General features: G+C 43.1%; 2 protein-coding genes across 10 annotated transcripts in view; both read left to right on the top strand.

The window, feature by feature from the left end:
* The first annotated feature begins 726 nt into the window (after positions 1-726).
* On the top strand, positions 727-15,881 carry SMIM19 (small integral membrane protein 19). Of its 3 annotated transcripts, none has more exons than XM_061355231.1 (3): positions 727-930; positions 1,041-1,165; positions 14,309-15,881. In XM_061355231.1, the coding sequence occupies exons 1-3, from the start codon at positions 776-778 to the stop codon at positions 14,359-14,361; spliced, it is 333 nt and encodes a 110-aa protein (XP_061211215.1). In that variant the 5' UTR covers positions 727-775; the 3' UTR covers positions 14,362-15,881. The 3 variants fall into 3 exon arrangements, with proteins under 3 accessions (XP_061211215.1, XP_061211214.1, XP_061211212.1); XM_061355230.1 differs by having other exon boundaries at positions 14,303-15,881; XM_061355228.1 differs by lacking the exon at positions 14,309-15,881 and adding an exon at positions 2,390-3,159 and having other exon boundaries at positions 728-930.
* SLC20A2 (solute carrier family 20 member 2) overlaps positions 3,695-27,981 on the top strand; it is a 57,943-nt gene continuing 33,656 nt past the window's right edge. For 4 of the 7 annotated variants that reach the window (XR_009725716.1, XM_061355227.1, XM_061355226.1 and 1 more), the window contains exon 1: positions 3,695-4,009. The gene's annotated coding sequence lies outside the window, so the exon portion shown is untranslated. Of the gene's footprint in view, positions 4,010-23,093; positions 23,343-23,417; positions 23,509-26,906; positions 27,187-27,981 lie in introns of those variants that run through there. The other 3 variants (XM_061355223.1, XM_061355224.1, XM_061355225.1) reach the window with 3 other exon arrangements.

Here is a 27,981-nt window from a genome sequence, read left to right as displayed (position 1 = left end):
TAAGGTCATCAAGTCCCACCACTACACCAGCACTGCCAAGTCCATCGCTAAACCATGTCATTGAGGGCCTCATCTATGTTGTTTTTGAACACTTCCAGGGATGGTGATTCCACCACTGGCCTGGGCAGCCTGTTCCAATACCTGAACAACCTTCTGGTGAAAAAGCTTTTCCTAATACCCAATATAAACCTCCCCTGGCACATCTTGAGGCTGTTACCTCTTGTCCTATCGTTTGTTACTTGGGAGAAGAGACCAACCCCCACCTCACTACAACATCCTTTCAGGTAGTTGTAAAGAGCAATAAGGTCCCTCCTGAGCCTTCTCTTCTCCAGACTGAGCAACCCCAGTTCCCTCAGCTGTTTCTCAGACCTGTGCTCCAGACCCTTCACCAGCTTCCTTGCCCTTTTTAGGTCCCACACGATTCCACTGCTACAAAGTGGGTGAAGAGGCAGTTGCCAGCACGCCTGCCAGACTTCCAGTGCTGCTGTATTCACACCTCCATCCACCCCCAGACTGCCTTTCACCTCAGACGCTGACACCGTGAAAGAACGAAGACTGTTCGGTCCCCTGGGAGAGAAACAGTCACCTACTTGCGTCCTGCCCCCAGGGACCGATAACTAAAAGGGGAAACAGTGGGGGGGGAGCTCCGTGGGGACCCTCACACTGCTCCTCAGGACCACCCCGCTACGCTGCACCTCACACCCGCCCCGCCTGCTCTCCATGACGTCACTTCCCGCCGCCGCGGCGCGCCCGCCCCTAACGGCCGGTGTACCCCATGGCGGTGGCGGCCGCCGGGGCAGGCGGCGGGTCGGCTGCGCTGGGCGATAGCGACAGCATCGACTACTCGGTGCACGAAGCGTGGAACGAGGCCACCAACGTCTACCTGCTGGTGGTGCTGGCCAGCCTCGCACTCCTCGTCTACGCGCGACGGTGAGCGCAGGCCGGGGAGGGAAATGGGGGAGAGGCGGAGCGAGGGCTCCTGCCGGGAAGCGGCAGCGCCGGGCCGTGCTTCTCACCGCCTTGTGCCCCTTCTCCCGCAGGAACAAGAGGAGGATCATGCGCATCTTCACCCTGCCCCCAGCCGCCGAGACGCCGCCCGAGCCCAACTTCTACGACAGCATGAAGAAGATACGGCTGCGGCAACAGCTGGAGATGTACTCCATCGGTAAGTGGAGGAAGGGAAGAGGGGGCTCACCCCCTCCCCGGCTGGCCTCGGCCTGCCGGCCCTCGTGCGGTGCGGACACCCCGGCCCTGTGGCACCACGTGAGCAGGGATTGAGGCATGAGGAAGCATGGAGTGAGGGAGGGAGCAGCCAGGCGATGCCCTTCTGGCTGTCAAAGTAAGGCCGATGTTGAAGGTAAAAAGAGCTGGGAATGCCCAAATATTGCCAAAACGTGGATGGATTTGTAACAGTTGACAGGACTGTGGAATCACAAGTAATTCAACTTTGTAAATCAAAAATAAATGAGAATTTTACTGTACTGACAAGTGTTGTCACTCCCATCTTAACACTGAAGGTCAGGATGGGAGTAGGAAAGAGCCCCATGCCTCTGATACTCTGAGGTCCAATTCAGAGTACACCTGTACTTGCTCTGCATCTGCCATACATGCATGCCTACAGGGAGTATGGGCAAGAAATAATGAGTTGAAAACCACCTTCTAAATGCAAAGACTAAATGCAAAGGTTCTTAAACCAGGCCATTGGATTTTGTAGAAACAGAAAACAAGGCCAGGCTGGATGGGGCTTTGAGCAACCTAGTCTAGTGGAAGGTGTCCCAGCCCATGGCAGGGGGTGGAACTGGATGAGCTTCAAGGTCCCTTCCAACCTAAACCATTCTATGATTCAATGAAAAAAGGATGTCCTTTCTACAGAAGAATGCCTGCTGATGTGGTGTTTGTTCCACCACACAACTCTTTGATCTGCCTTTGCCTTGCTAACCAGAGTAATTTTGGAGTCAATGTAGTTGTTAGCTTGTGGCTTATGTATTGTGGAGGAGACGACTGATGTGGGGATTAACTGTATGACTAATAAGTCATTCAGGTCATCTGTAATAGTACTTATGAAGGCATAGTCTTTAATTTTTATTTTTATTTCTTTTTTAAATGAAAAGACCTAAATGGAATATAGTTCTCTGCAATTAATTTAGTGATGTTTTGCGATGACCCTACCACTGAGCCTTTCCAAGGCCATACACGAAAGGCCTAGTTCCACCCAGTGACTGAAACTTTGCCTTGTGTGGCTAAATGGTGAAATTACATTGTCTAATCTTAAGACTACTTCTTGATTGTTATCCTGTTTAGATGCATATATATATAGGTATGCATACATGCACACACACGTATACAATAAATGGTATAATCAGTGTTGACCAGTGTTTCTTTTTTCCAGCAAGGAAGTATGAACAGCAACAGCAGCAGCCACCAAAGCAGACTGAAAGCATACAGCTCTCAGTGGAGTGAAGCCCACAATTGTAGAAACTCAGGAGATATTTCCAGTGCTGATGATAAGAGCCAGTATGGAGCTATTTCCAATGCCTTTTAGTTGGTGCAGAGCTGAAGGCAAGGGGGAAGGGGACTTTCCTAAAAGGTTTGCTCTGTGTAGCTTTTCTCTGAGCCCCGTGAAGCAAACTGAGGGCTACTGAAACAGCATGAAAGCACCCAGTGCAGGGCAGACCTGCTCAGAGAAACCTTTGAGGGTACAGAAGTGCAGTGTTACACATGTTTTAAATCATTTCTGTCTGCTGGCATCTTGGAAATTAGCTCCTGCCTTCTCTGGTAACGGCATCCTAGAGAAAGCAAGGCAGTACCTGTCTGCCTGCAAACTCTTCTGTTCAATTCAGTGTTGAATTTGCTGAATGCATTCAGTGAATGTGAATGAAGACACTGTGGCCTTACTGCCTGGTGAAGGGGAACAGCGTTGGGAGCCAGGAGTGTCATAGGTGGCAGCACAGAGAGGTTCTGCTCTGTGTTTATATGGGGGGTGTGTATGCAAGGCTGTGAAGCTTTCCTGGAGGAGCTTTGGGACTGTGAAGTACACAGTGAATTGCATGTCTGGAAAACATTGAAAGCCAATATGATACTGTTAATAGCAAAGGTGGTTAGCTTAATTTAGTTCCATTGCTCTGAAGAATGGGATTGCCTATAGAAATCTGCATAAAGGTGGCAGCTTAAAAGACATCACACCCCTGTTACTTTTATTTTCTAGGTAAATAACAGAATCGATTAATTTAAAGAATGCTGCAGAAATTACTTCTTAATAAAAGCATCTAATCATAAAAACTACTCGAGGATGTATCATGTTGTAAATCCCAACCAAGTGATTGGCCAAGTAGTGAACAGAATACTAATGAACAGCGTAAAGAGAAGTGAGCGTATGACCAGGAAGCGCTTTTTTTTCCTATTCGCTTCTAAATTCAGCCTCGGAGCAGTGGTAAGCAGCACTGCAGTTCCATCCGGGCATGAGGAAACCTGGCTTTGTTCACCAAAGGGTGTTTATAAGATGGCAGTGATCCATGGGCTGGCGCCCGTGGGGACAGCAGCGCGGTGACTGCGCCGTGGCAGGGGTCGGTTGGGCGGCTTTACCCCGGGGAAAAGGCCCCCTCGGGTGATATCTGCCGCCCGCTCCGCGCAGGCGGGCCCTTTAGGTAGCTTCCCCTCTGCAGCCGAGGGAATTAGCGGCGGTGTTGGCGGTAGGCAGCGCTGCCGCCATGCCGCGAAGGGGCAGATTATGCCCGCGGAGCCCGTCCCTTCCCACATTACTCCGGCCGCTCGAAGGCCTGGCTCCGCGCCGGCTCCCCGCTACTTCGAGTCGCAAAAGCCCAACTCCTGTGGGACCCCCGTCCCATTCCCTGTCCGGCCTCCGGAAGCAGCGCTCTGCCCCCTCTCGGCGACCTCACTTCCTGCCACCGCTTCCGCCTCCGGGCCGTGCCGGCTGCTGTTACCGCTGCCGCCGCCGCTGCCACCGCCGCTGTTCTGCTCCTGCTGCTGCTCGGAGGGCGCCCGCCGGGCGGTGAGTGGGGCCGCGGCGGAGCACGCGCGCGGGGGCGCCCCGCCCCGTCGGCGAGGAGAGGAGCGCGTGGCGGGAGGGGGGCGCACCTCGGGGCGGGAAGGGGCCTCCTGAGGAGAAAGGGAGGGAGAAGAGAGGAGGGGGGCCCGGGGGCAGGCTGCGGCCGCTGGGCCGCGTGGGCTTCCCCCTCTGTCCCCCGCGGGACGGCTCTCCGCGGGCTCCCTCCGCCCGGCCTCACCCCGCTGCTGCCGCAGCGTGGGCTTGGCGCCGGGAGCGGGCTCTGCCGTCCTTCAGCTCGGCAACGCCGAGCGAGCGGCGAGCGGGGAGCCGGCAGCGCGGCAAAGCTCCTCAGCCTCGTGGCGCGCCTTTTGTAGCACTCGCCGGGCCGCTGCCCACAGCAGCCAGCTCCACATAGCCCAGTAAAGTTGCGTGTCAGAACGAGCCCCTTCTTTCCAGCTTAATAAACCCACCCGTCTGTCTGCCCGTAGTGATTCTGTAATTTATACATGATACAATGGCTTGGGTTGGAAGGAACCTTAAAGATCATCTGGTTCCATCCAGCTGCCGCGGCAGGGACACTTTCCATTCCACTAGAGCAGGTTGCTCAAAGCCCCGTCCAACCTGGCCGTGAACACTGCCAGGGATGGGGCAGTCACAGCTGTGCCAGTGCCTCACCACCCTCACAGTAAAGAACTTCTTCCAAATACCTAATCTAAATCTCTCTGTCAGCTTAAAACCATTCTCCCTTGTCTTCTCACTACATGCCCTTTTAAAAAGTCCATCTCCAGCTGTGCTGTAAGCACCCTTAGGTACTGGAAGCTGCTTCAAGGTCTCCCCGGAGCCTTCTCGTGTGCAGACTGAACAAGCCCAACTCTCCCAGCCTGTCTTCATATAGGAGAGGTCTTCCTAAAATTGTGACTTTACAGTTTTCCCTTTAGGTGAGCTGAAGCGCTTAGAAATCTTGAGTGACTTGCAGCTCTGCTTGTGTTCATGGACCTGAAGTAGTGGCACAAGTATCTCACAGACTTGGTGAAGGCAATGTGTTTTTAAGGATAAGCAACAAAAGCTTTTCCCAGGCCTGCACCTTCTTTATATGTTAGATCATTAGGAGAATGCTGCTTGGGTCATGAGTGAAGGACAGGTTATGTTGTGTTTTCCTGACTTATGTGCAGCTATTGAAGTTATATCCCAGCAAAACTATACCCTGCTTTGTTGGAGGTTTTTATATTTCACTTTTACAGTACAAGTATGCTTTGGAACAGAAAGTGCAGTCAGCTTTTGAGATTGTACCTTAAATTTCTGCAGTGATTTTTAACAGTTAACTCGTGATATTGCACTTAGAAAAAAAAAAAAGCTTTCTTCAGCTGGTAGTAAAAAATAGGTGCCTAAAAGCATAGAGTAGAAGCAATAGGTCTTCATTGTATTCATTTGTAGTACTTGGGCTTGTAGGCACGCACAGAACGGGTTTGCAAAGTTGTTCCTGCTGAATTGTTAGAGGTTTTGGAGGGGGAAAGCTTGTGACCTTTAAAAAAATTGTGCCAGAGTTATCTTTGGTTTCATTTAATTCTGAGAATGCTGTACAGAGGCAAATCTTTGCAGCTTACCCAGCACTGTTTTAAAAAGCTACTATGATACGTAGATTTAAGTTGATCACAAAAGCATGTGAGGGAACTGCTTTCAAGGCAGTTAAATCTTTGTGTCTATAAGGTACTGCAAAAAAAGCATTAACAGGTGTGTCTCAGTTAGAATGTGGGTGTTCTTGAGAATTTGACCACTGTCTTATGCCAGTGGGAGCTGCTGAACAGTCATATCTTTGTAAATGAAGTCTGCAGATGGAGATACAACTGTGATTCTATTATCTGATGTGAAAACTATAATCTGTCAAGTGGTGGGAAAGTTGTCTCTCTCCTCATAACTACAGCGTGGCTGGCTAGGTTTTATACGTGGTGCTGCATAGAAGATCAAAGCTTTCCAGATAGAGCTTTATAAATTTAGTGACAAGGCTCAAGAGGGGCTTAAATATTTAAGCTATGAGCATGGCTGTGTTTAATGCTGAAGACATTGTAAACTGTGGGCCTTGTAGTGAAAATATCTCCCTGTGCCGTGAGCATTTTGAGTTTCAGTCAGGTGTTAACATACCTGGATAGTGTGAATTGGCATGTGCCAGCTGAGCCTAGATGAGAAGGTAGCTGGTAGCAGCTGCCTTGGTGCCTTATGGCCATAAGAGGTACAAATTTTATTAGTGTGGTGCTTAAGTGGTGCTATACTTGCTCCCAAACTTCGCTTCGAAAACTGCCTGATGAACTGAAAAGCCCTGCAGAGAAGCCTTTGGTGTACCACTCGCACTGCTTACACCGGTAGAAGCTCTGAAAATGGGGAGAAGATTCCGGTGCCTTCGTCTGAGGACAGTTTGCAGGCAAGCGTCTTCAGTGCAGTGTGAAATTATTCACTGAGAATATTCTAAACTGTGATGCATCTTTCCGTAACTTGCATTTTGCATATATATGATTAAGCAGCATTGGCCAAAAGCCTGGTGACAGCACAGGGCTCTGGAATGTCTCCCTGTTGCCTGGGCAGTTTATTCATGTTAGCTTACTTCCTTGAGCATAATCGCTCCTTTTAAAGTCCTCCTGAACTCAGGAGTGCCGCTGCTATTGAGCAAGCTGAAATTATACACGCTGCAGAGAGAAAGGTGAGTATGTTGCAACTTAACCTCTCTGCCGGAGGAATTGAAAAGATTTTGCCCCAGCCCTAATTTCTACATTAAAGAGATGAAAATTGTCACTACGTGCCACCTTCAATGGGGAAGAAGCGCCTTGATGGAAAACATGTTATTAACTTTGTGATGTCTTTGGCCTGTTGTGCCTAAAGAGCAAGAGCCCTTGGAGGAGGCTTGCTGACAAAGCGGTTGCTTATGCTCCAGATGGGAAGTAGTGATCAAAAGATATTCCCTTTCCCCTCCAAACACAAACCGTGTTTAAGTCATGGTAAGGAACCTGAGTGATGTCACCTAGTTTATCAACGTAGTTGCTCAAACAAAAAGGCAGCACTTCATACTGTCCTTGAGACAGGGCTGCCACTGGAGAGCAGAAGGTTTCAGTGCCTGAGGCTCCTGAGAATGGAGGTAAGATCCTTTACTTTGCAGCCCCACTTCTGTTGTGGCTAAAGAATGCTAAGAAGTTTCTTGTAGTCTAACAAGCTCCATCAGGAACTGGTGTGGCCTGAGTCGGTGGGTCTCCCTGCTGGCTGAGGGACAGATGCTGAGTACAACCAGAGGTACTGACTGCTGGCGGAGCACCCCAGAGCCAGGGTAAATGTCTCATGAGAAATCTGTTGCCGGGGAATGGAGATCGGTGTTATTTCTTCCATGACAGAAGACAAGAAAGGGTGAGGAAAAAGCCACATTTTGTGTTAATAGCAGAAGGCTCGGGATTTTTGTAAGCAGGAAAAATCCTGCCTTAGTACCCCTTTTTTAACTCTTTGATTAAAAAAGGCTGATAAAACTTCTTGGTGCTCAGTTGTCTCTGAAATCTGTGTTTACAAGGAAAAGGCTAAGAACCTTTCTAAGAATGAAGGTGTTTTTCCGGATTTTGCAAGGAATGTCTAAACCTTGGGTGTTACTTTAATAAAAATAATTCCTGATCTTTTTATGGAATATCTAAACTCTGGGCGTTACTTTAATAAAAATAACTTCAAACTCCAAGATTAACAGAGTTGCTAAAAGGAGTTAGTTCTTAATGAGTAAAACAATAAACTGAACTTGGAATTTCTGAACCAAGCCCTAGAAGGCAATTTGTGGCAAAAGCTCTAGGAAAGGGGAAAAAAAAGAAATCTCATTTTTATAAAAAAGCCATATAGCTTCTCTCTCAGTTGTAGCTAGGCACTGCTTTGAAAAGTGATTCTCCCCTTGCAGAGGCTAGGAATGAGATGTTTTAGGAGAACTGGGTTTAATTTGAATCCAGCAGTAAAACAAATTAAGAATCCTAAAAAGGGGCTGCTCAAATTAGGGATTTGCTGAAATTGGAGCCTGAGAAAATACAATTGTACATCTGAAGAAAAACTTAGATCCTGTGCCTGTGAAGTAGCAGTCCTTTTGAGTTTCAGTCAGAATTGCTGAAACTGGTTTTGGACATCTGTGATATATAAAAGATATGCATGGACCTATAGTTTGCTCCTGAGAAAGACTGTGGTTTGGATGAGATTATAGAAACACTTGTCTCTTTTGTAATGGAATAGAAGGAGTATTTTGAAAAGACTCAGCCGGCAGGACGACTGTGTTACTTTCTGAAATATCCTCTGGATCATCCTGAAAACACAGTTTGTAATATGCTCTTGACTGACAGCATAGGGTGTGAAGCATAAATTCCTGAGCAGGGAAGATGTATGTTGGTTGTGCAATGGGAGCCTCCATGTGATGTCGTTATTTATGGTGCTTCTCTCAGATGTCTTTCTGGGACCTGAACAGCTGCTGTGAACTTTGCCCAACACAGAGTACTCGCTATGTTTGAATGACTCTGTTTTGCCGTTGCTCAGGTTGTGATGCACGCTCTGGTGAGCGATAATAATAGAATCAACTTCTGTGACACCGGTTGTAAAAGCAGAGCAGAACTTAGGGAACCCTTTTATTGATCGATGAAAAGCTTGAAAGAATATCATCTTCTGTAGCTTTGGTGTCAGGGAGTGAAAATTCAATACATCCAATTCCTTCTTTTCATACTGTAATATGGAAGGAAGGATGCGTTGACAGAAGAGAAAGACTTGCTTTTTCCCTTCAGAGGGAAGGGTGGAAGGGTAGAGGGCAGTGGCGAAGGCTTTTTCGATCTTACCTCTTTTCTGCATAACCATCTCGTCAAGTGGCAGCAACTGTGTTTCCAGGAGCTTTCCCTTGCTTTGGTAAAAGAGCTGAGGCTTTTTAAACATCATGCATTTTGATACGTGGCAGTGCCATTGCTAATGTAGATGCAAATCTACAGTTAGATAAGGCTTGGAATAATTGATGTTCTTATAGCGCAACTAAGTAATCAAGTTCACATGATCTGTACGAGGCCAGTGGATTTTTTTTCTGAGGCAAAGTATGTGCTGCTTGTATCGCACATTTACTTAAAGCTAATTTTAGCACAGCAGATAGAGAATTCTAGCAACCAAAAATACCGCTGTTGAGTCCGTTAAAAGGTTTCCTTACCCAAACTCTGGTTTTGTGTGTGACAAACAGAAAATATCACATCATTTTTACTTCATATTCAGTAACGACCCAGAAGCAGTGAAAGCATTGCACTCAAGGCCTCCAAGATTACTTTTGCCATTGCTGATGGGGGAATTGTTCTGTATCATTACTGTCTTCTCTTTCAACCTCAGCAAATCCTGAAATGCCAAAGGCAAACCACTTGCTGGCTGATCAGAGGTACTGGAGATGCTGGTATAGCAGTCCTCTGATACTTGTGGCTTGGAATGCTGTTTGAGCATTGCCTAAGAGCAATAAGTAGGAGTACGAAGTTCAGTATGTCGTCTTTGCACATGTGAGATATAACAGGAAATCATTTATGTCCCCTTAGAAAGTGTTAAGATTATCGCTCTGGAACAAAGTTTCTAAGACTGCTGCAGAGGTATTGAACAGCATGGGAGGTCATTGAGAAGTGTGCAATGAGACAATCAAGTTGCTATTAGGAGTGTGATTTTTTGACTCTAATCAGTATATGATCCTCAAACAGAGAAAAGAGTTGCATATGGTCATATTACTTAATGAGCTAACAGTTGGCAACATGGTGCTTATTACCAGTTCTATTAGTGCTATTTTGATCATTAAAGAGCACCATTTGTTTATGGACCATAGGCCAAAACAGGAGTTTTCCCTTGATCGATTGCTTGCCTAAAGATCCTTCTAAAGAAGGATGAAGTGGTGTAATTTTCTTTTTGGTTGAGGCAAAGAAGTATTCTCTTGTCCTAATTCACCAGTTCCAAGTCTGTAATCAAAAAACTTACGGCAAAATAGTGATGGCTATGTGGTGTTTCTTACAGATATTGTAAAAGCTCTGTCATCTCCTTGGGGGGCCATCTTCCCATGAGATATCATCTAGACCTACCTACTCTTTCTCTCCTAAAGACTTTGGTATTAAGAACCTGTGGCCTGGGGTCCAAAGTTTTAGCTCCAGAGGCTGGAAGAAGAAAATTTAGCCCAAAGAGTTACTGAAAGCAGAACTATGTTTTGTGGACATGAGAAGGTCCTAAACCTCAAGTTTGCCGTAAGTCTCCCTTCCTTGTCTGTTGCTTGCATACACCATTATATATGTGTATATATATATATATATTATTTTTTTTTCACTGATATTTGGTTGAATGAAGGTGTGGCTTTATACCTTGACGCCTTTTGCAGCTTTGTGTGAGCAGAAATGTGTGACCAGTTGCACTGGAGTACTTGACATTATAATCACAGTGAATACATTGTGAGCTCATCCCGAAGTAACAAAACAGGATAAAGTTACTATTGCACTGAGGAACCTGCAGTTCATAAGAACAGCAGCCCAGGGCAAAATGGGATTGGTTTTGCTTGGTTGGACACTGTTGTTCTTTATTCAGGCATGGAGATAGGAGGAGAATTCTTTGCTCTGAGGGAGAGGTTCCCTGTGTGACCTTGAAAAGCCCAGCATGGTATGCTTCTTCTCTGTTCTTTTATAACTAAATGTATCCAAATTTGTCAGGGGGGTTCAAAGAGAACCACAGAGGGTGAAACAGATTGCTTATAAGGAGGGCAGCTCTGGAGTGGAAAACAACAGGAAAGTGAGCTTGAAAGACCTGGAAGATGTGAAATGTTGTTAGAGCTGGTAGGGGCCAGTTGATCCCAGCAATCTAGCCTATAGAAATGTTGCTGCATAACTGATAGAAGATGCTAAATTGTTGCCTTAAAGGCCCTCAGATTATGTCCCCACTCTGTAACAGAGCACAGTATGACGTGGGAGCTCATGACACAAGCCGAGCTGGAGCACTTGGGAGTGTAAGAGAGGTGGTGAATAGCTGGGTTAGTTCCCATAGTGCAAGAACAAAGGGATGTTTAAATGAAAATTGGAACATTTGAAACCTGGCATAATTATATCACATGATATTACTGAGGCCAAAAGTTTAGTTGGATTCCAAGCAGACCAGGACATTTATATATATACAATGACAATGTCCAGAGTTGCAGTAAATAGGATTAAAAATAAATTAAGCATATTAAACCTGCATGCTAATTGATGAGGTTAGGAAGGAATTTCCCCTTTGGGTGAATTGCATCATTGTTCACTACTTGTGCTGTTCCACCTTATGAAGCATCTGGTCCCGATCACAGGAGGCACGATTCTCAAACAGATGGACCAGGGATCTGACCTGTTGTGGCAGTGCTTAGCTTACCCTGCCTGGGGAGGATCTTGTTGAAAGGGTTTGAGAAGCATTTTTATTTTTTCAGGGTTTTCTGAGGCCACCTATACGGCAGTTTATGTCTGCTTTTCCAGTTTTTATTGGCAAAAGAGGACAGCTGTTGTTCAAATGCCTTTAATGAATCCTGAGAAGTGCTGCTAACATGTCAGCAGGAGCCCCTAAAGATGGAAGCTGTGAAGGTATTGCTGTACTGCTCAGTAAGTTGAAAAGTAGCTCTGTGAGCAGCTGAACTAGTGAGGAGGAGTTTCCTGCAGCTTTCTCAGTTTTGGTGGCACTGTGATACCTTAAGCATCCTCCCTTCTTTTTCTTTACAAACCAATGCCATTAGCATCCCTGATTTTTCCAGCAGCATAGTGCCTGAGCAGCCTCTCACTGCCTTGTAGTTCTTGGGGTATATTTAATCAAAACGTGATGTATCCCTGATGTTTGTGAACTGGGCACATGGCTCAGGGGGCTACCTTGGTTATTTATTCCATAAACCTGTTGTAGGGATTGATCACCTGTGAAATCTCTACCCTTTTCTGTCAGATTAGGTTGCAAATGGCCTTATAAATTACGTCTCTGTACATGGGACAGTCAATACGGTTATGCAACCTTGGAAAATGAGGAAAAATCTAAGTCTTCCAATCAAGTTGCTGTGGAATATTTTTTCTCTCAAAGTGATGAGGTGCATAAACAGTTACACCAAATAACGGAGGTGCATGTGGCTTTAAAGCATGCACTGTTTAATCTGAAGACTTTCCCCAAGGTATAAGGGAAAGGCTTCCTTGCCAAAATACTGTAATTGAATTAACAGTCCGGGAGGTTTCTGTGTTTTGTTACTGAGCTACAAAATTCTTCTGCTGGTGTTGGCTGCTGCGAAGATCAAAGTCAGAACCACCGGCCTGCCAGTAAATTGTCTCTTCAAAAGAAAACTGGAAATTCCTTGGTTGTTTCAGGTGACAGCCGGTGTCAGATCTTTCTGACAATAAATAATCTTTTTCCGCAGTTCTCCTTCCGCATGCAGCAGTGAGCAGCCGGGATGTCTTGTAATCTGTATGGTGCATATGCTGAGCGTAGACATCTGCTTAACCAGTAAGGATGTCAATAATAAATTGAACTACTTGTCTGCAGTTAATTTCTGGTGCTCTGAGAGAATATGGAGTTATGATGATTAGGGAACAGTGAAATTGTGGTTTTTGTTTCTTGCATACAGTGATTATCATAATAAAAGATTAAGTGGTATAAAGTAATTGGGTGGTATCTGGACATATTCTGGATGTCCTTCTAATGGGACATGTGTGGCTGCCTTGGCTTTTTGTCCTCTGTAAATCTGTGGTAGTTGCCTTTCCTGAGTAAGCAATAGCATGTTTCTCAACAGCAGGCATGATCACTGAGGGACAGGTTTTCAGGACTGTTTGCCTACTAAGCACTTTTAGGGGTAAGGACTTCTTCAAGAGATCAGAATTGAGGGAATATGTATTTTTCTTTGACATATAATCCCTGCACTGCAAATACATTTCTGGCCAGTTATTTAACAGCTATTGTTGCTGCAACACCCAGAGTGTTGTCAGAGGGTTTTTTGCTTTGACCATCCAAGGTTCAGTTATCATCTCTATTGCAGTGTGCGAGAACCAAAGCCAAGACTCTTTGTGCTCGGATAGGACTCTGTCTCTACAGCTGTCCCTCATTTCTAGTGTAAGAGAGCTGAAACAAAACCATTGTTTTGCTGGGATGAGTTGGCAAAGAAAGGACTATGCTGTCTTTCTGAGTGAAGTGTGCCCTATGTATGGAGCACGCTGCTGTCAAGTGCATTGCAGAAGAAAGGAGGATTTCAGAGGGAGGTGGAATTCTGAGAATTCGAGAGGGTAGCTGATAAGAGGTAGAATCTGCTCTGCCTCTGCTAGGAGGAGATTTTGGTGCTAATGTTTATTTTAAAATGGGAGAGATAAAATTGCTTTCATGCTTCTGTCTCACTGAGAGCTGGCTGGCAGGATGCTTTTGGTGCCTGAGGGCTTGATGGCTGGGGAGTGTGCAGAAATAATTTCTGCTGCACCCCCTCATTCAGCATTTGGGCAAAATCATGAGGCAGGCAAATGACTTGGGCTGCCTGTTTGGATGCAAGATGGCTGCGTCTCCATTTTGTGGATGAGTCATCCCTCTGCCTTTTTGTTATTAGACTCTGAACAGTGCTGCAGTTGGCTGTGGGCCTGCTCGATCCTAAGTTTTGGATGGCAAAAACGGGTATGCAAGTCCCCTCCACCCCAACCCCAAGCTTTATGATGTGATTTTAGGGACAAAGACACATTGAAAATACATTAGGCCTTTGTCACCTTGTAGTTCAGCTACTGTAATGCAGAGGAAGCATCTTCAGTATCTGTTAAGTGTGTAAAAATGCAAGTGTATTGTGGAAGTTGGGTAGGTCAGGGAGCGATGGGAAAGTAAAGGAGAGGCTTACATCTTTGTTTTCCATCTCGTTTGTGGGCTGGAGCTCTACATACTTGGATAAACGGGTCCTGAGTAAAGATAACTCACACTGTTTTCAGTAGCGGATAAGTTAGTAGATGGGTCAGTGGTTTCTTTTAGTTGAGCTGGCTGCCACAGACTAGTTCTGCAAGCTTGGCACCTGATGATGTTTTCCACAGTATGTGAGACTAGCTGGTACAGGATTTTTCCTGCTCGTCATGTCAGGAACAGAGGCGCAGATTAGGAGATTTCATTGGTCACCCCAATTTCGGCACATATTTATGTACCTAGTTTGGCAAAACTTCGCTTTTGTGAAAGGAACTCTTATTTCCTAAAAGGAACTTGAATGAAAAGTTGGGATTTTATTAAAGACACAGAGGCATATTATTATTCATCTTTCCTTGCTTCATCCCTGTGATGTTTCCTGTTTTGCTTCTTGAGATACAGGTGTCATGATGAGGAGCTTCTCAGAAACAGAAGTGGATGATGAGTGGAGATGAAGAAATCATACATTTAAGAAGTTGGCTCAAGTTTCCGTTACAGGCATGGAAAGTTTCTGAGACCAAGCCATGTGAGAAGAACATGAGTAAAGAAGAGGGAGATGTAGACCCAGACTTTCTAGAAGGGATTGCAGGATTTGAGAGGACGCTGCACAAACATCACATAGTTTGCTTGCTTATTGATTTACCTGTGCCCCTGGATTGTAACACTTTGTTTGCATATCTGTTTGGAAGTTGAAAAATCCCCTCATATCTGTGTCTTTAATATAATCATGGCTTCAAGATTGTTTTAGGAAGAGCAGAACACTGCTGTAGTTTTGATTTGTGGATTAGATAGCTGCTGCTTTGTACTTGAAATTGATTTTGTTTTTTTGTAGAAGTGTGCACTGAATATGGAGAAGGTCAGACCATGACCATTATGAAACAGGAAATAAGGCTTTTGCTTGCATTTAATAAACAGCTTTTGCATACAAAGTGTAACAGGTGCATAGGTAAAAGAAACAAAAGGTAGTGTTAGTCCTCTAATTTGAGTAATGCTGTCCTGAGATACCAGAATCAAATATTCATCAGTTCAATCTTTTTTATTTGACTGTTGGTCACAATAATACTCTATGTAGATAGGTAAGATTTCTTGGCAGGGCTGCGGAGCTTTAAGTGCACATTACTTAGTATTGAGTTAGGGGAGAGCTTTTCAGAAAGGTAGAAGTTTTTTAACATCTTGGCTGTTACATGAAATATTATAAGGAAACACTAGCTATGCTAGTCCAGCAACTTACAATGCTGGAATATCGTAACATGAATAGACTTAATTGTAGTAAGTCTCTGATATGGAGGTACTAAGACTTCGACATATATGTATTTAAGATATTTAAAATGAAATATAATGTCCTGTATTGGACAGTGTTGCTGGTAGAGCAAAGAGCATCTTTATTTTTCTTATGAACTCTTATCTTGTGCTTTATCCTTTAATAAAAGGCTATGGGTATTTTTTTATGCTGACTGAGTATTTGGCCTTTAAGAGTATATAATTAGGTAGAAGAATAAATGCAGTTGTTAAAGAACTGTTTTTCTAATGAAAATAGTTTGAAATCATATAATTTTAGTTTCTTCCGAATAGATGTGATTAGTGTGTTGGAAATAGTTTTATAGTGGATATAAAGGGAACAGTTGAGAGACAGTGGCTGAGAATGTGTCCAGCTATTTTTGTAGCTAACGGTTATATTTTTTCATTCTCTTTACTTAGATATTTCCATACAATGGAACAGCCAAATTAGAACTGGATTAAAAGAACTATTTGCACTTAGTAATATATATATTTCAAAATAGGTTTTATTGTACAAATTGATGAGTAAATCACAATGACTGAGAAAATTCTAGCCTATATTATTACTTTGATAAAAGTTTGAATATGGGATAGTGTTGTCTGTATCATATAAAAATGTTTGAATGGATTTTTAGCTGCTGAAACTGAAATCAATAAACTTTAGTTACTGTTGTTGACTGGAACAAGTAAATCTGCACATTTCTGTTTTCTTCATATTACTTCTGCCTCTACATTCACCTAGTGTTTCTTTCATCATTACTACTTTCATCATATTTTGCCTTCTTTAGATCTACCCATGAGGTACTTTCAGTGTGGGTTTTTGCATGTTCTTGTGGAACACTTTCTTGATGGAGAACTGTGCCTCTGCGTATGTGCTGTTTACTTGCTGTTTTCTCAATAAACCCTAGAGAATTCCAGGCAAAATAAAACCCTAGGATTAGTAGAGTAGCTAGTGGGTCAGTTCATATTTTAAACATATTCGTCAGTAACTGATGATAGTGTTTTAAAGTTGGTACAGATACAGAATGGTCTTCTTCACACCTACATTTCATGTTAGATTAGTGATAACATTGCATCCCCGATTGAATGTACATTAGTGAACAATATGGTTTGTGTTCTGGATTACTTTGGAGAATGGTAAATACTTTTTGCTTGGTTGAGAAATTTTTAAAGCTGGAAAGGGTTGTGTTTATTTTAGTACCTTAGTACTTCAGATTTTAAAGAACCAAATGTGTAACATAGCCCAAATTGATTGTAATCTGTGTAGTTATTTATATTACATGAAGTGATTCAAAGGTGCTCATGTCTGCTCAAGTTTTAAAGAAAACAAAATCAAATTATGGGAGATAATTGGTTAAGCACTTGGAGACAGTGTTGATTGAAATATTAAGCCCATTTGGGGAGTAATGTATTCCACCATTTCTGAGCAACTGTTTTCCTCACATCATTTTATTCCTTTGGTGTAAATCAATATCTGGTTAATTCAAGGCTGAGGAACTGATTGACAGTGGAAAAGATTGCATAATTCATTTTCCCTTTTTAATTTATGTGTAGGAGAGATGGAAGAGGAGACAACTTCTGAAGGTCTCGGTGACCAGAAACAACCAGTTGTTATAGAGTCCTTGTTCGCTTCTTTAAAAGAGAAAATACTCTTATGTACTTTTTTTGTGAGCATTCAGTGTTCTTTACCTGATCATCCATCTGCTCATTTGTTTTATAGGCAACAGTGAGTAACTTTTCCTTATCAGTATAACAGAGATAGAGTGTGATCCCTTTCAGGTCTTGCAAGAAATGTGCTCCACGTGTGCTTCCATACTCCAGAGGACTCTTCATGTGGCATGTTTGTCATACCTGGCTTATTTTTATTTCTTCTTTTTTGGGTTATTTTCTTTTTTTTTTTTTTTTGCTTGGTTTTTTTTTTTTTCCCTCCCCCAATACTTCTGCTCTCTGGGAATTTGCACCCTGCCTTGGAATGGTGCGGCCCTTCTCTCAGTGGTTGTATGGAATGGTGAGGTCTGTGTCAGCGCTGTGCCATTTTCATTGTCAGGTAGGGAAATGCGTAGTTCTAAAGAAGTCCCCATTCAAGCTTTAGTGGGTATAGCAGGACCCTGGCATGGCTAGACCTTATTCTCACTGTTCTCCAGAAAGGGTTCTTTGTGGGATCCCCTTTGCTATTCCTGACCTTTTCAGGAGCATCCATGCTCTCTTTCTTCTACTGGGCGACCATTGGTGTGGTGTAATCCATCACTGTCATCAGCACAGCTTAGCTATAAACACCTTTTTCAGAGGATGAGGCACACTAGCCACTGGCAGTGTTTGCTGGTGCCGTGTACTCAGAGAAATATGTTTTGCTACCTTAAAGACTTTTTCTTCTCTTTATAGCCTCTGTGTCAGCAAGCAGAGAAATTCTACCTGTTCGAGCTCTTGTTACGGATAAATATGCTCGGCAGTTTACTGGAGTCAGTGTATCCTGTTATCCTGCCCATACCTTTGGGAAGATTCTTTGTGCTGCACGTGGATGTAATCACTGGGCCACTAAAGTACAAAAGCTAACGTTACCAGGCTTAGCTCCCAGGCTAGAAAAAGCCCAGATAAAACATGGAGCCTTCTCCCCGTGACCAATAGGTCATCTGAGGGAGAGAGTTTTGGTAACAAGATCCCTGACAAAACCACTATATTAAGCTGGTTTGTAGATCTGCTTTTCCTATGATTTTTGGTTCTAATTCTCACACAGGGGAAGCATTGAAGCAGAGAGCAACATTTTCCTTTGTAGAGAATAAAGCTCGTTTTCTCTTGACTTGCTTCACAGGGATCACATACCCTTAGTAAGTCCTCTTGGAAGGGTTTGCTGAGCCAAGAACCCAACTATGGGACATTTATTTGGGCATGCTACACTGGTGATGATTTAATTCCTAGCCAGTGTGACAAATCTGTTGGCCACCTGTTTTCTCCAGCAGCATCATCAACCTACGGTGAAGCAGGTGGCATGTTAACTTTGCCTTGTAGGTGAAACTCAAGGTTTTTGCTTCACTGTCATGCTCTTCATGTCTCTAGCAGCAAAGGCTACAGGAGATAGATGTGGACCATTACATGGACTCTGAAGAACAAAGATGAGCAGCTGTTGGATTCTGAAGGGGAAAACATGCCTCTTAGTTGGCAGATGCCATTCTTTGCATGGTCTCCAGACAGTATTGGGCACAGTCAACAGCCTTCTGTTGTAATATTTGGTTCCTATTGCTATGAAATGAAGCTTCCATTGCTGTTTCCACCTTTGTATTTTTATTACTGTAATACATACGGAAAAAAATCCCAAACCATATGATTTCCGTTGCCACAATGTATTGGCCTCATCTATTTCTACTGACTCCCAGAACCCTGGTCAGCACCTGAGTGTCATTGTCCCTTCTCTCTTTGGTTATACCCCTGGCCCTTTCCTCCTTTTGGCACTCAGCTAGCTCACTTCAGTGCTTGGTGTTCTGTCCTGCTGGCCACACTAATTTTGGAGTCCGTCAGTGAGACCCAGCCAGTGTGGTTTGGCATGTTGGTAGCTACTCACACACTCCGGCACCCTTTGAAGGGAGAGAATTGCTGGACTCAGGGGAGCGAGCCCCAGTCATTTTTTCTGGCTCAAGAGGAGAAGGCTCCACCATGGTTATTCTCTGAAACCCAAACCAGAATGGAAACGGCAGGCAATCTGGGGCTTGAGGTGTCACATTTCCTTTATCTGGAAAATTTACATTGTTGATTTTTGGCAAGCACACTCTGGCTTGTTATCAAGGGGATCTTTGCATAAGCCTCTGAATTTGCAAAATGTGTATTTTTGGATCGCCACAGGAGTATTTAATGGGCAGTTTTTATGTTCTGTGTAAAGTCTGTGTAGGTCCTTCAGTATAATGCTTCTTGGGTTGTCAGCAGGAGCCAGGCCTCTTTCAAATACTTTGCCCATGCTGATTGCTTTGTTCAGATACGTGTCTGGGGAGGGGAAGTGATGGATTAAAATCAGTGAGTCTCACTTCAGCTGTTCACCCGTTCCCTTGGGCTTAGTATGGACATAGTATGCCCAGTCTCTGGTGAATCAGCCTGAGTACCTGGCAATACGAGTCCAGTTCCCGGCATTAACTGGATTAGTGCTTGATTCAGGACTGGTCAAAACCTTGTGCCTTCAGAATGGGTTTCCTGCCTTTGAACTCCTCTTGGCTCGGCTTGGCCTTAGGCTTGTGCTGTGGCAGGGGTTGGAGCCAGGCTGGCTCTCCCAGGCCACACAACACCCACAGCCTGTGTCATCTTCTGTGCCAGCCTTGGCCTCTGGCAATTCCAGTTGTGGGTTCCTCCTTTTCATTTTCCCAGAGCTCACTCACTTGATAGACAAGTGTGATCTCGAGCAGAGTCACGCTCTGTAACATGGCAGCTCTCCTTGCATGCCTCTGAAAGCACAGCCAACTCGCCTCGACCATTGGGAGTGGAAATCTTTGAGCTGGGGTGGGACATCATCTTCGAGCGTGTGGGGACTTGCTGGACAAAAGTTTGGATGACAGTGTGACAGAGTTCAGAGCCATCAAGAAAGCTCACCCAAATGGTTTGCTTCCTCAGAGCACAGGAGTTGCTCCATCCCTGAATGCCAAGTGACTTTTTAATTTTCATGTTTACCACATTAAGGCTTTCCAAAGAGTCCCTGAGATGCTTTTTCTTGCGGTGAAACATAGAAGCATGTCTCTCAACTTGGAGATTTATCCTGGTAGATAACAGAATGTGTTGGATCTTGCTACCCAATATGCAAAAGCAGATGTGCTTTTGTTGGTTGGAGATGGCTTTTTCCAGCTTGAACTGTGTTTGTAGCTGTCTGCTATCTGCAGAGCAGATACTCAGTTTTGTTGGTGTTCCTTAGGTGCATTGGAGTTACTGAAACACCCAGAAATGGTGCTGTGTTTGATAGAGCTCTGTTAAATCTCCCTTAGCCTCAAGGACCCAAGGGCTGATTTCCAGGTAATGATGGGTGTGTGGTGCCCTGCTTCATGTCCCCCATGGTGCAGATGTCATGAGGGCCTTCAAAACTAGAAAGAGAGGTATTACAAGAGCTGTATTTCTTTGAGATGCTATGTTATACCTGTACAGTCATCTGCCACTGTTTTGATTCATTAATTTTATTTACTTTCTTTGTAGATTGAAGGGAAATAAGGGTTCCCAGGCAGGGTCAGGGGCACAAATACTGATAAGGGAAACAAAACCTCCCTGGTTCCAGCTGCTTATGGCTCCAAATTTTAGAGTGCTAGCAGGTATGTGAAAGCCTGAAAGCTCCTGTTGCTGGTCAGAAACCTTATTTAAGTTGGTACAATGTAACCAGAACAACACCCTTCAGCTTTCTGATGTATTTTATTCTATTTCTGTTTCTGACCAAATGCAGTTTACAGGTATTTGGGTTCCAATTCTGACAGGGTTTTATGTTAGAAAATTAGAATCACTCCCCATTATTTTCTGCTAAAAATGTATGTATTTTAGAATAAGCACGATCACTGAAATATGTCGCCTTCCCATCTGAATGGCAAAAAAGGCCACTAATATTTGATATAAAAGTTACATTAAGTTGCAAATTAACATTGTTTTAGTGGTTACTGGTAAATGAGAACCTGGCTATCTTTCAGAAAATAGCTGATGCGGAAATGCAAACTGAAGGGGGTTTAAAATTAGTTATTGAAATTGGCATGTTGTATTACATTATTTAAACCAGAATATAAATTTTCTTAGCATGGGTTTGTCGAATCAAGCAGGGATCTCTCAGTTGTGGATTTACCAGAATAAATTTCAATTTTAAAGAAATTAGGCTATCTGATGGACGTTTTAATATGTAGTATTTATAATTTCTACACATATTTGATTTGATGGGAACCAAACTGATGCTGCTGTTGCCAAAAGCCGATCCTCGTAATTTATTTTGTGGTTGTATAAATTTTCCTTTGCCTGCTTCTTTAGTGGTATCCCAAATTGTAACTTTTTAATGGTAAACCTATCTTGGCTTGAATTTTCCCATGCCTGAAGTCCACAATGCTGATTTAGCAGAACAAAAACTTTGAAGATATTTCCTTTTCTCTGTGCTGTTTATTATATCCTTTTCTTTGCGTGTAGACTGAGCTCTGAAGCTTAGGTCAACAAGAAACCACCGCTGTGGTCATACTGGCTCGTGGGAAGCGGCACTCAAATGATTCCAGTTTGTTGTTCTCCTGGGTCCGAGATGATTCCCACTGGTCGAGCCTGCAGCTTCTGGCTTTTGAAATCTGTGTAGATCCCTCCCAAATAACATGTCCTTTCAGCAGTCTTTTTACCTGCATCTGCATGCTGGTGGTGATTACTCTAGGCCTTAGTGAATGGTCCTTTAAGGAGAACTAGGGTGCGTTTAGTGCTTACTTGGGCATCTTGGGTTTGAGCTTTTCCAAGGCAGACATCAACAACTTGTCAGCTATAAAGAGAACATGAAATAATATTTTGTGTTCTTTTTTTTTCTCTATAAAGTTAAATTGAGTGCTCCAAGAAAGTTTCTGTGTTTATTCACTTCCTCAAAATCTTGGAATCCAGACCTATAAATACAGTCTGACTTCATGTTTACAAAGATGATAGATCTCTCTTGAATTGATTGACACTACTCGTGAACAAAAGAAAAAGTATTAAGTTATGTTTAGATCTGCAGGAAAAGATTACTATTATTTTTGTTAAAATACCTTACTTTTGTACATAAGGGAAAACCAGTGTTCACTTTTCTAGTGAAAAGGCTTTTTTTAGAAAGCCTGTTTACCAGCTATTACAGAAATAAAAGACTTTGCAACCAGTCTGAAGAGATGCAGCTTTTCATGATGTTACCTATACTGTAAGCTTAATAGTAGGTGGGAATTTACCTTAAATGAAGAGTCAGCATTTCTTATAAAGAATCATGGCCTAATACTTATAATTCTTATTTTTATTGGGGATTTCTAATGTCATTTCTGCATTGAAGAATTTTAGCTGGAGTTTTGCCTTAATTCTTTTTAGAAGATGATGTAGGCTTACTGATCCATGTGAGTTTTCTTAAGAAATGTAAACCACTTTTCATATTTACTGCATTATCCCTCAGTATAATCTGCAGCTGAATTTAACCAATTTAGAAAACTTTTGCATCCTTGTTAAGAAATATCTTTTATTCAAACTTGAAAAAATAGATGAGGTAAGAATTCTGTTTCCAAGTCTGTGTTTACAAATGTAAATCAATTATTTGGTTTTTCTCAAATGTTCAGGATGCAGAAAATTTACCAATTTAAGTTCATGTTGGAATTACGATTCCATGGCTTTCAGTGACTGAGAGTGGAGTAAAACCTAACAGTTAAATTTAAAGCATCTTTTATTAAAAAACAGAAATGTGCTCAAATAAATTGGTGTCTGTTGGATTTCTAAACTAGTGACGATTTTGATTTACATTACTTTTTGCTGAATAAAATGGCTTAACTGCGTTATATAGTATTAAAGCAAATACTTTATACAAAGCTAAGCCGGGTGCTTTTAGGCAAACATTATTTTTGCCTTGACATACATGCAGAAATGTTTCCCACTTAAAGGAAAGTGGTTGAAGGAATTTGGATTGGGTAATTTAGGTTGAACTGTTGAAAGTGAAGTTGCTTGCTTAGGCATCGATCCAGTCAAAACTCTTTAACACATCTTTAACTTTCTGCAGTCTGTGTAGCCTGTGAGACCTCTACTGACGTGGATAAAGTAACAAGCATGCAACATCTTTCCTGAATTGGATGTACATACCCTACCATCACAGGCACTTGAGTTAAGCGTGCTTGCCAACAAGACCTGGGGCTCCTCAGAGATTACCTGGTCTCACCAAATTGCCCAGCCAGCAATCAAAAATGAGATTTCCTTCCTCATTTATGCCTATGCTTGAGGGGGGATTGGAAAAAAAAGGAACGTTTTGTGGCTTTTAATGTGAGCTTCATTGGATTGGTTTGTCTCCCTAGTGCAGTCGTGACGCAGTGTTGTGTTTTATCAGTGCCCACCCCCAGCAGAATTCTTTGCTTAAGAGGAGGCAGATTTTCACCTACTGAATAAGGCTCTGGACTCACACTGATGCTTCTCAGTGTTGTCTTGTGTGCTCTCCTGTGCCGGAGTGAATTCTATCCCCGGACTGCCTGGTGTAAGTTATAGCCCTCTTTCTACCCTCTGGAAGTTTGCATGTTCAGTGTGAGTGTGCTGAATGATAGGATGTCTATTTTAGACTTCAGCCTGTATTTACAATTGGGAGAGCAAGTCGCTGGAAGAACTTAGCTCCTTTTTCTTTTGAAACAACTTTTAAATACTGGGTGAGTTTTAAAGATTTCTCTGAATGGCTTTGTTTTATAAAACATGTTTTCCATAACCATGAACACTTGTTTTCTCTGAATGGGTCTTAAAAATCTGTAGTGGTGAATCATAAAAAACACTTGCTTGTTAAAAAGACTTTGTTCAGTCATCGAAGGATCAAATTGTCTTCTAGTTAGAGAAAATTATCAGCAAATGCAGAAGGACCTGTTGATACTTTACCTATCTTACTTGTTTGTAGAACTGCTGTTTAAACAGGACTGCTCTCTGTGGTTTTAGTGAATGTTTTCAGCAACAGAATCTTATGCTAAATATTTTATGCACATTTTTGACCTTTCAGTGGTGAGAACAGAGGTTGATAGGGACTAAGAAAAAGAAGCATCCTCTGGAACTTTTGGGAGCTGGCGGTGACAGTCCCTCTCTGCAATGTTAAGCTGGATGGGAGTCCTTGGAAAGCTACCAACTTCAGACTTGTTTCCATATCAAGTAGTGGCATGAAGTATGCTTAAACACATTGTTAAAATAGGAACTGATTGATACAAAACCTGCTGCTGCAGATGTGGCAATCAGTTTTTTTAAGTAAGTCAAGGGTGCTTTTTCTGTACTGGAGCACTAAACTTGCATCGTGCTTGGCCTTGTGACAAGTCTTGTGCATGTAATTTAAAGCCATATAGGCATGTTCTTGGTCTTGAACCACTTGAATTAATACCCCCTTTCATATGAGTGTAGTATTACTGTTTTAAAGCAGATAATTTGTGATCCTTGTGGCCCAAGCATGAATTGGAAATGATAAGGATTATTGATGTGAACGGTATTAGTAGCTTTGGTTATAAATCAGGCTTGGTTTCTATGCACCAATAGACTGGAATGCCAGATCTGGCATGAGTTTACATACACAGGTAGGAAGCCTGACATATCGGTTTTATATAAAGAACAATATACAGAAATTAGAAAGGGATGGAAAAACCTGCTAGAAGCTGCTGTCTGGTAAGCATTTTAGACAGGCTTTTCAGCCACTGGTAACTGGAAGTGAACCTGCCTGTCATTACGAATTCAGTGCCACTGTCCATCATGCAATGTCTGCTGTTTTCAGCACTGCAGGGGAAAAGAAATTGTCCTCCCCTGTCTGTCTTGTCATAACACAGAGTGTAGGAGTTGTAAGAGTTACCTTGAGAAATGCTACACTAGCTGCTGTCTTTTGAGTTTTGCTCATACTTGGGCAACAACCAACCAGTTAAAACTGGGACTTGTGGAATCTCTGTCCTGTCCGGAGTAGGAGAAAGTTTTCAACTGCAGCATAGGGCAACTTCTGAGAGCAGATCTGCATACATACAGCATGATTCACATATGGCATGAGCAGCATGATTTACCTATGGCGTGAGCTGCATATGGGATCATTTATATCCCTTTCAATGTTCCAGGAGTGCAGTAGGTTCTTCCCTTATTTTCTGCAAAGAGAAATTTAAAGGACATTTATGGGGTCTCTGTTTGTTTCCTTTCTGTCAAACAGTTGGATTGCTGGTAGGTAATGCACTCTGCTTCCCTAGACTCTGAACTTCATCCGAGCTGTTACATTTGTCTCTGTTAGATGGTTCTGCCTTCTCTTTAGCATCGATTTGTTTGGCAAAAAAAAGTAACAACTGACATCCTAATTTTTCAAATTTCACGTTATTTTTCACCTAGGCTTAGAACTCTATTGTGAGTAGTTTCCAGAAGAGCTGTCTTAGTAAATGTCCGTATATAAACATTTCCTAAAATGATCTCGTGGTTACCAGGAGACCCTGACATTTTCCTGAGGATTCACTTGTCTAACTGCATGAATCAAGGTCCTTCCTTACCTATGTTCTGTTTTCATTTTTCCCTTAGGGAAGCAATAGCACTTTCTGTTGACAGAGTTATAACAAGTTGTGAAGCTAGCAACAAAATAAAATCCAAGGGGGGTGTCTGGGTCATCTGCCAGCAGGGCAGAGGGACGTGCTTAGCATTTCCAAAAATCAGATTTTTCTCACTGAAGTGCAAGTTCTGTAAGTTTCTAAGTCCACTTAAGCAGTTAGAAGCTTCAACTCAGACCTCCCAAGTATAATACACTAACTACCGATCATAAGAGAACTGTATTAGCTAAAAATCTTGCTTTGACATAGAATTAGCTTCTTACAACTTGAAATTTCATCTCTACGCATCTCCCTTTGCTCTAACAGCCACCAGAGAAGAATGCTTCAGCTTTAGGTCCTGCTGAAGCTCCCTGGTGCTAACGCAGTTCCTCTGCCCTGCTAATGCCAAAGGGTGAGTTTGCAGCATGGCCACTGCAGTGCAGGCTGGGCTGGTCCAGGAAGAGTTATCCAAAGCCTAAATAGGAAAATTAACTTTTCCACCCAGAGTCTGCTGCACTAGCATAGCGCACCCGACTGTGGAAGCCTTGGAGAGGCGGTATGGATCCCGCAGGTAAATGGGAGGATTTCCTAGTATCTGCCAGGTCAAGCTGAATGGCATTTGGCATGCATAGAGGCATGCTGATGAAATATAAATGGGCACAGGAGAGAAACAGGCTAGTGACTTCCAGCTGTCATGCAGAAAGTAGATCTGCTATTCCCTACTATACAGTGGCTTTTTCCAGTTTCTTTTTCGTCCCAGTAACATGAAATACCACAGGCTCTTGGGTTAGATTAGGTGACGAGGGGCATAGCTCAGCATGTCTGAGCATGCCAGATATATTTTGGGCTCTAGAAAGAAGCATGCTACGAGCTTTAGTCTGTATTTAGTCACTGGCCTACTTTGCAGGATATTTTGCATTTCTGAAAACTTTCTCACCAGAGATGTGCCCCCTTTTTTCTTTCCTTTCTCCTTTCTGTTTTTGTCCTGAAACAGTGAACACCTCTTACAGTTATTCAAGGTTGGATATAGTAACACCTGGCCATTCAAATGGTGCCTGCATGTTAACTTTTAAATGTGTGTTTACTGCCTTTCCTCTTTTCCTTTTGGTTTACATCTAGTTAAAGACAAGGTTTGGCCATCACTATGCTCTGTCACTTGTGCAAATGCGGTAGAGGTCACGTTGAGCCTCCCAAGTTTTGGAGGAAGCTCTATTTCGAACTGTCACCTTGCATAAAATGACAGGAGGGGTGACTTCTTACTTAAGACATCCTCTTCTCACGAGGTCATATACCCCATTTCACAGGAAGGGAGATTATGTGGCTGCCTCTCTGAAGCCCTTTGCCAAGAGCCCCATCAACAGACTTTGGGAGACTTCATGAGGAGGTTTAGGAGCATACGTACTTGACACTTGAAGTCTTAATTTCTTTGGGATCATCTGGAGTTCTCCTCCCCCTCCCAGGGAAGCTAATAAAGGCAACCTTGTGACTTAGTGGTTTATTTTGGAAGCTGCAGGAACTCGCTGTGGCCAGAGGAGCCAGATTTGGCAAATGTTGTCCCATGAACTCTGTTGCAGTGGAGAAATGTCACAATCCCCCTGCTCTTCCTTATCCCAGATAATTGGGTCACCACAGTAAATTGGTAGGTTGGTTGATAAGTGGAGAAGACAGATCTCCATTGGGAATAAGGCTGTGCTTTCATCTTGCGGGTCTGAAGGAAATCACAGTGTCTGTGGATGCATGCATAGATCTCAGTCAGCTTTGCCCATTTTCAGGAGAGGAAACTGGGGCACCACGGCTAACTTGGCAAAGGTACTGTGTAAATCCATGCAGGATGAAGAATTTAATCATTAATCTCCAGGATCAAGAAAGAACCATGGTCCAGCACTTCATGTCCTAGCAAAAATCTCATATATATAATAGAAGTTTTTAGTGAATGAATTTTGTATTCCTTTGCAGGCAAACAAGTGCTAATTTTAATTGTTTCTTCCAAATATTGTTAGACTTCTCTGTCAAAACCTTCTGCAGTCAACGGGCTGAGTGCTCATGAATTATAAAAAAGCAACAAGTCTTCAAAAGTAAAAAATGCATTGGTGCTTCGTTTTCTCATGTTATCTCATAGTATAAAAATCCTTATACAAATGTTTTTAGTAGTTAAGACCTTCTAAGATGTTATTTTACAGTGTAAGGCATTCAAGGATTGATGTCTGCTTCATGTCTGGAAAAGACTGGAGCAACAGTTGTTCAGCCAGTTTGGAGCCTGGAGAAAGAGAGAGGGACCTCTTTTCTGATGAATATGTGTATTTAGAGAAAGCATCAATCCTTGACATCAACTTAAGGGTTTTCTTGGAAACACTGATGTGTAGGTATGTTATTTTCCTGTTGGTTGTTCTTAATGATTCAGCATCTTGGGAATATGTGAATATTGCCATTATGTCAGAGGTTTCAGAGACCCTTCCTTCTTGCTACCGCAGGACGTACATTGCACTGGGGTCATCGAAAGAAATTAAGCATGGTCTCTTGAAACTGTTGGTGTGGGTATTTTGTATGAGACTGAAGTTACTGTGGAAAAACTTAGAGGAGGAGATGGGCTCAGGGCTTTTTGTC

The sequence above is a fragment of the Neopsephotus bourkii genome, unplaced genomic scaffold, assembly GCF_033783945.1.
Source record: "Neopsephotus bourkii isolate Nb327-2 ecotype Australia unplaced genomic scaffold, CSIRO-AGI_Nbou_v1 NB_787, whole genome shotgun sequence".
Classification (NCBI taxonomy): Eukaryota; Metazoa; Chordata; class Aves; order Psittaciformes; family Psittacidae; genus Neopsephotus; species Neopsephotus bourkii.
This window is presented reverse-complemented; position numbering and strand designations above follow the sequence as displayed.